At 45.5% G+C, this 7,946-nt stretch overlaps 2 protein-coding genes across 3 annotated transcripts in view; both read right to left on the minus strand.

Moving 5' to 3' along the window:
• Positions 1 to 74: 74 nt before the first annotated feature.
• LOC114060995 (arylamine N-acetyltransferase, liver isozyme-like) overlaps positions 75 to 7,946 on the minus strand; it is a 10,072-nt gene continuing 2,200 nt past the window's right edge. The window contains exons 2-3 of the mRNA XM_027890944.1: positions 3,905 to 4,006; positions 75 to 1,101 (exon numbers count right to left, since the gene is read on the minus strand). Coding sequence (XP_027746745.1) covers positions 203 to 1,096 — 894 coding nt within the window. The 5' untranslated portion in view covers positions 1,097 to 1,101; positions 3,905 to 4,006 and the 3' untranslated portion in view covers positions 75 to 202. The remainder of the gene's footprint in view (positions 1,102 to 3,904; positions 4,007 to 7,946) is intronic.
• The window catches only part of LOC114060998 (arylamine N-acetyltransferase, pineal gland isozyme NAT-3-like), a 14,018-nt gene continuing 12,561 nt past the window's right edge, over positions 6,490 to 7,946 (minus strand). For both annotated transcript variants that reach the window (XM_027890966.1, XM_027890958.1), the window contains exon 2: positions 6,490 to 7,784. In XM_027890966.1, coding sequence (XP_027746767.1) covers positions 6,908 to 7,777 — 870 coding nt within the window. In that variant the 5' untranslated portion in view covers positions 7,778 to 7,784 and the 3' untranslated portion in view covers positions 6,490 to 6,907. The remainder of the gene's footprint in view (positions 7,785 to 7,946) is intronic.

The following is a 7,946-nucleotide window of genomic DNA, read 5'->3' on the forward strand; positions in this document are numbered from 1 at the left end:
AGAGGTGGTAAGATGGCTTAGTTTCCAAAGAGGGAGAAGCTTAAGAAAAATTATGCAAATGGTATATGCATTTAACTAGCAAGGCACTTAAGTTTACGAAGCTTTGTGTCTAGTTCAACTTCAGACTCAATTAATGTAATTAATGTTACTTTTAGAACTTTTCTGTTGGATACTTACAGATCCATCCAGCACAGTGCTAGAATTAGATCTTATCCACTAAATTAGGTGGCAAGCCACGAACATTTACTGGTACAAGTTTGTTCTCCAGCACTATATTGAATTTATCCTTCAGGGTCTTCTCAAGCTCTTCGTCTGTAAGAGTTGTGATGCGCATCAGGTCCGTGTCCTCTGTGTAGTTATACTTCACCTCAGTCAAGGTCCATCCAACCAAGGCAATGAGCCCTTCCGTGGTCTGGAGACTGCAGATTGACTTCTTCTGAAGTATGTTATCTGGAGACACTTGGAGGTACGTGTTTAACTCCTGAAAGTCATTTATGTGTCGTGGCTCAAGAGTGAATCTGTATATTTTTCTGATGTTCCCCACTCCTGGAGTGTCAGTGAAGTGGGGAGTCTCACTTTGCTCAGGAATGTAATGCTTCCTTTTGACTTTCTCAAAGTACCAGGTACCGTTGTCTTCCGTGAAGCGGAAGATTCCAGGGACCTGGGGTTGATCCTTCCCAGAAATCAGCCTCAGTGGCTGCCACATCTGGTAGGCACCACCAAAACCGGCATCTACTATGTAGGAATTTCCCTGGATCACCACCTTCAGCAGGATATGGTTCATCTCAGCAGTGTATGCCCTCTCTGCTGGTTCATAACTATTCCCACCAAGAATGCAGATGTCATACCCTAATCCTTGCAAGGCCCAAAATAAGAGGTGGTTGGTTTCCAGGCACCATCCACCACGTTTCTTTCGCACAATCTTATCGTAAGTGGTCTGCAAGTCCAGTTCGATGCTCTCCCCGCAATGCATGCTGAGGTTCTCAAAAGGAATTGCCTGGATGTGATGCTGGAAGATGGCTGTTAAGGTTTGCAAGTCTGCATCCTTATGGGGCTTGTTGTAAGATATTCTTCCGAAATACTCTTGGATGTTCATTTTGCCTGTGTGAGCAGAAGAACAGCCAGTTACTGCTGTGCAGCTGTCAAGGGCTTTCCTCCTCTTTCTGTTACACAGGTCAAGCAGCCTGCAAACATAGCTCGGGCCATTTTATTGAGGATGTGGAAGAAACTTTTGCCCCTGACAGGAAACAAATGCAGGCTAGACCTGCCTGTGGCATTTGTGTTTCTTCAAAGAGACACAGGGATAGGAGCTGGTGACAATAATGCTTTCCCTCTCTCAGGTGTTGCCTTCAAACCAGATGTACATCTTTCCTATGGCAAGACACAGCACACACCATAACAGAGTCTCTGGCCACAGATGAGGATCCCACATGACAAAAATTTTCTAGAACTGGCAAACAACAGGCTTTCAGAAAAGCTGTTAGACTACACCAGCATAAAAGTCGCAGCAAGTTCCTACTGTTTCTTTTACCAGGTAAGCAATTCTTTCTTTATCCCACAGGTAATTTAACCAGAAGGTTTTACATTCATGGCTTCATTTAACTGGGATTAACATCTCAGTGTGTCACCATTTTAGACAGGCTTCCATGTGAAGTAGATTGTTGTTTTCTTAATCACCTAAATTTCCCTGTGGAGTTTAGACAGGGCTTTGGCCTGTGAAAGGAAGGAACTGTTAATTTTTCTAACCTAAGGATCAGAAGAACTGGTAATTACTAAGAATACATACAAGGTGTATTCATCATCTTTTGGGGTTTTTTTACCATCTTGTACAAACAAAAACCTTCTCTCTCAGCTCGAATTATTGGAAATATTTTGTGTCTTTAGGTCTTTGTTCCCATTTCCTTTCATCATCAGGAAGACACTGTCACTGGTACTGGCTGCGTGGTCAAGATGCAAAAGGCTCCCCGTAACACTTCTAATTCACTTACTCATCTGGTCTCTGCAAGGCTTTCTTTTGCCTTGAGTTTAGATTTAATTTGGCTTTTTTCTGTGGAAGGAGTTTTGTTTTCCAGAACAATTCACAATCTGCTAAGGACCATGGTAATTTCTAAAAGAAAGTCTGAGATTTCTTGCTCAAAGTCCCTGGGAAGATTTTCCAAAAATCATTTGGTGTGGATGAGATGTGAGAGTCTCCCTTCTGGTGACTATTCTCAGCTTTGGTCCAGCTGCTCCCCCCCAGCAGTTTGACCCTGTGCCCATGCCAGCATTCAAGGGAGTGCTGGGGGCTTGTGAAAATCCCACCTCAAATCCATGAGTGGAAACACCCCCGCCCCAGCAGGTGAGCACATCAGATGACCTGATCTCTAGGCTTTAACCCCAACCTTGATGCCACCAGCACAACTTACAGGGCTTAGTTGTATTGCTCCTGATCTGCACCGGTACCAGGATTCAGACTGGCTGATGCAAAGCCACAGGAAAATGTGATAGAATAGAGGACTACCCCGATCAGGGAATAAGAAACAAACATTTTCACTTCAAAAGGACCCGAGGAGGCTACATGAAAAAACAGTAATGTCTCTTTGATACTGCATTTTATGTTTTTTCTTCCATCCCTTTTTTAGGACAAGGGCACTCATCTCTGGCAGGATCTCCTTGGAAACACTTGTAGGAAGCCATTCCCTCCCCAATACACAGTGCACGTGTATGCTGGCAGGCTCATCCTCTGGTCCTCTGGTTTATTTTCCTTTCTATTCCCACTTTTAGCAATTTCGCGTGGCAAGATAGAAACATCTTTTCCCTGTGACGATGTTGAGCCGAACCTCTGTGACCAGGAGGGCTCCGGGAGAGTCCATTAGCCTGGTGGGTGTGGCACAATTGAAATTTGCCTTCAGGCAAAAACCTGATGAGTCCCTGCCCTGGACCAGCAGCAGAAGACCTGATGCCCTCCCGGTAACCCATCTCCTGGGTCTGGGTGTTCCCACTGCTCTCAGTTCCCCCCTTCCATCCAAGAGCAACCTCCCCATGGAGAACCTCCATGGGGGACTGGCAATAAGGCCTTGGGAAAACATACTTTGGGAACATGCCTCAGTTTCCCCAGCTGCCTCTTCCCTTGTCAGTGTAAAGCCTGTATCAGAGCCAGCCTTTGGTGGCTGACAAAATGTGCTCTTGATCTCCATGAATACTTAAAGAGGTGTAAGTGTAACAAAGCTGCACTACAACATCATTGGCATGAGGGAGCACCCACATAAATCAGTGTTTACTCCCTCGCCTTCCCGAGCGCAGATTTTTTTCTTGGCACAACCATTCCCACTGATGAGGCTGCAGCAGCGAGCAAGCCCTCGCCCAGGGGACAGTTTGCGTTCCAAAACTGAGTTGCCAAATATCCCAAGCCTCAGTTCAGCCTTGTTTACTTCTGCTCCTGCAGCAGCTGAGCTTCACTCAGCAATCGTGCAGCTTGGTGGATAGTGAGATTCAGACATTAGTTCTGCCTATCTGAAGGAGCCCTAGGGATCACTGTGTCCTTCCATAATTGGGGTGAGTATTAGGAACAGTTCTTTTCTGCTAAAAATCACGAGGGACTTCCAAGGCTGGATCCGCTTGCACATGCCTGTGCTATCTGTTTGATTTTAAGTCACGCTGTGAGTCAGTGGCTGCGTTTTTCATACACTGTGGCTCAGCATAAAGGGGTTAGTTTAACTCTCAAACAATTTGCTGTACTTGGAAAACACCCTTGCCACACAACACACGCTGTTGGCCCCTGTGTTCCTGTAATTTATGCTTTGCTAATATGCCTACAGTGCTGAGCACATGGTATGCAGACCCAGAGGGGTGGGCTTTCCCAAACTGAACTTCTGGGCTGACCCAAGGCTGCAGGATGAAGTTAAAGATCAGGCACAGCGCTTACCTCTCAGGCAGTCAGCTCAGGCTTTCCTTGTTTGCTCCCAAGCTCCCAGGAAGAGCTGCACTGGGAACTGCTGCTCTTAAAGGTCCAGGCTGCCTTTACAGCCTGTCAGGGACAGCGTTATCCTATAGCACGGCAGAAAAATAGGTGAGAGAGTTTCTTCTTTTATAATAATTTATATTCTAGTTGGTTTATTGGTTTGTTGGCATTGGCGTACATGTAGAAAGCCCTGTCATGACAGAGAGCCTGAAAATGATCCAGTCCCCAAATTGCTTTTAATATTGAGAAGATTTTAGCCTTCCACATTACTGAATGGGAACTGAAGCCCTGCAGAAGTACAAAGGAAAAAAGCAGTATGGGTATCATGACCAACTTTTGTAAGTGGTTATAACCTATAAACCCATCCCTGACGCTGCAGGTCACCCAGGGGCACCTTGATGTGTGCTAAAGCAGCAAAGAAACAGTGCAAATTTTGATACAGATTTTATAGTGTTGCTACTCATGTGGTCTGGATTCCTGTAGGAAGTGACTTGTGATGGAGAGTTATCCAAGGCAGGAAGTCACTGTTTCATTGATGGGAATGGCAGCTGTTGAATTAATCAGACTCCTGATTAATATTTATAATTAATATTCCTCCTGGCTGATACCAGCCCTCCCCAAAGCAACAAGGTCGGATTTGCCAAGTCACGTAGCTGTTTAAATCCCCTTGGGTTCACAAAGAAGCCCTGTTCTCCAGCAGCAGGGACATTGCTCCCACAGAACTCTGTGCTCCCTGAGCCTGCTGTGCCTTTAAGGATTTGCCTCCAAAGTTATTGACAAGGAAAAAACAACCAATGCAATTGGAGATGAAGAGCCTCTTTTTTTTTTTTTTTCCCTTCCAACAGCAAGTTTCATTTGGTTGCTCAGCAATAAAATCTGCCTCTGTGGGTGTGCTGAGCAGGGGCCAGGAGTGCTGAGCTGTGCCATGGAGGGGCAGCAGCCCTGGCAGTGGCCAGGGCACACAGTCCAGGAGATGTGTCAGCAGAAAGAAAAGCGTTTTTCCCTGTTACTGGCCTTCACATGCCGAATCTCTGGGGCAATGGATGTAACGCCCTACTCTGATCTTAAAGGTCTATGATTTTATGGTTCTGTCCTCCTTGCCCTGAGCTTGTGGAACGGTACAAAGAGCAAGAAACACCCAGGCACAGGGAGAGGAGTAGGCACAGCCCCTTCTAGGTGTTCCCTATGTCTGCCCCCACAAAGGATAGAGCTTCTTGGCTCTGCATGGATCTTCTCCTGCCTCCAACTTTGCAAGACTTGGACTTTTACCTTCATCCCAGTGCTTTGCCCCAGCTGCCAGGCTGCTACAAGGACAAACCTACTGAGTTCAGCTCCTTTAGCTCTTCCATTCTTGTGGGGACCACAGAAAGACACAGACCACAAACAAGCCATATCCTGGGACAATTTCTTCTGATCATCTGTTTTGCGAGCTGCTGGTCCACACCATTAGAAACCCCCTTTTCCCCTGCAATCCACTAAAGGATGTCATTAACATTTCATTTCCCTGGGGGGTGGGAGAGCCTCATGTGCTATAAAGAACTATTGCACACCCACAGCCACACACATATAGATGAGTTTGATTCTGGGAAGACAGGGATTTGGGGAGCTCACTGTGTCTCTATGAAGTACACTTTGAACATGCAGAATAGCAGCAGCTTTTATTCCCCATAAATTCCTAGTTATAGAAAGCTGCATGTACTGCATACCAAGTGAAAAATGGTTCGGTGAGTTACTGTGTTTTTAAAAGCCTTAGCTGCAAAATATTAGCACATAAAAATAATCAGGACAACTGCAGTGATTAATGACATTTTTTACTTTGGGAATACACACTGTAATTTGAGGGGGGGGAAACGTCTGAATAATTCTACCACACAATGCTTGATTTTTTTTTTTATTATTATTTAACTGTAAATCACTTATATAATTTACTAAATTATAAGTGCATAGTTGTAATGCTTCCAAGATTTGTACATGAAGGAACATCAAGTATCTTCTCAGAGGGCGAAGTGATCACATTTGAGTAATTTCTCCTACTCAAAATCTTAGCCTTTAGGTATGTGATTAAGATTCATCGTTTCTCCTTATATCAATATAATTTGTATCGCTGCAAACACATCCTCAGTAGAACAGATATGTTTCAGAAAAATAATTCAGTGCCTGTTTTGGGGTTCAGCCATAATAATTAATGTGCAATAACATTCAGAGTGATGGGGGGAACGTGGATTCCCAGCAATCTGCTGCTGGCTGGTAGCAAACAAAATGCTCAGCAACTGCTTACAGTTCAAAGAAATACTGCTTTTTGGTTATGTCACCGAGAGAACAGGAGCCATGTAAAGAACTGTCACTAATATTTCTTATCATCTGTTTTAGGGCCATAAATAACCTGTCCTTAAGTACTCTCACAGTGCAGCACAGGTGTGGTACCCTCTGACTGCCACGTGAGAGGGTGTTGTGGATGCAGGAGCAAACAGGACAGGCTTGTGGAGCAAACTCAGCACAGGATGTTGGAGCAAACGCAGCACAGGATGTCTTTGTTTTCCTGGCTATTAAATTCCCAAAAGTAATACAGTGTTCATTTAAGAGGTGGATATGATTTTCCCCAGGTGGCAGCACCAGGTAATAAAGAGAGAGACATACAGTTCCATCGCTCTGCCCAGCTACTCTGGGTGTGTTTAAAGAAGCTTTTAAGAGATGAAAGGAGTAGGGAATGGGCAGAGTGTGCTCCCTGCTAAGCACAAACAGAGGACAGTGATTTGATTGAGCTAGGAAGGAATTATTTGGACCCAAACCAAAAAGAGATGGAGGAATAGTTGTGAAAATCCATTTCTTTTGGAGATTCGTGTTAGTGTGTTCTGCCTTACACTGGTGTAGATGGAAGGGAAAAGCTTAACCTTCAGATGCTTGTCAGAAAGAGGGGGAAGAATTGCCTGTAGTGCCCCTGAATTGAATTATAATTCAGGCAGTGAGTTAGAACAGAGACCTTTTTGAATTGACGGGTACAAGTTTCTTGTCTAGCGTTATATTGAATTTCTCTTTCAGCGTTTTCTCAATTTCTTCGTCTGCAAGCATTCTGATTTCCACAAGGTCCATATTGTCCCTATAATTGAACTTCATCTCAGTGAGTTTCCACCCCACCAGTGCCCGGACGCCGTCGACAGTCTGCAGGCTGCACAGGGACTTGGTCGTGAAGGGCGAGTCGGGTGCTGTCTGCAGGAGGGCATTGCAGCCTCTGAACTCTTCAATGTCTCGTGGCTGAAGGGTAAAGAGGTAAATCCGGCGGCAAGCTTCACCTTCCACTCTATGGGAAGCGGAGGCATCTTGGTTGGGAATCAACTGCTTTCTTTTCATCTTCTCGAAGTACCAGGTCCCCCCCTCCTCCAGGAAGCGGAAGACCCCAGGAGTCTGCGGCTGATCTGTCCCTGAAATCAGCTCCATTGGCTGCCACATCTGGTAGGCAATCCCAAACCCCCCATCCACGATGTAGGATTTGCCATCAAGCACCACTTTCAGGAGAAGATGATTGATTTCCTCTGGGTAGGCGTCGCGCTCCGGGACGTAAACGTTGGCTCCCAGAAGGGTGATGTCATAGCCAAGAGTTTTCAGGACCCAAGACAAAAGGTTATTGTTTTCCATGCACCAACCCCCACGTTTCTTCCTCACTATCTTGTTGTAGGTTGCTTCCAGGTCCAGCTCAATCCTTTCCCCACAGTGGATGCTGAGGTTTTCAAAAGGGACAGCTCGGATGTGGTGCTGCAATATATCTGTCAGAGTACGCAGGTCTGGCTTATTGTAGGGACCCAGGTAAGAAATTCGGGCAAAATACTCCTTGATGTCCATTCTGCCTCTGAGAGAGGGGTTGGAAAAAATAATAGGTTGTGTCAGAAGTGATGGAAAGCTCTTCCCAGCCCTTTTAATGGGGCGCTCGGAAGAGGAACAGGATTTGACTAACGTCTGTCTCAAAGGCAGCTGAGTATTAGCACTGAGAGAAGCCAATGGGACACTGCTG

Source organism: Empidonax traillii, unplaced genomic scaffold, assembly GCF_003031625.1.
Source record: "Empidonax traillii isolate 1590-97213 ecotype Southwest subspecies unplaced genomic scaffold, ASM303162v1 scaffold13:size3042203, whole genome shotgun sequence".
NCBI lineage: Eukaryota > Metazoa > Chordata > Aves > Passeriformes > Tyrannidae > Empidonax > Empidonax traillii.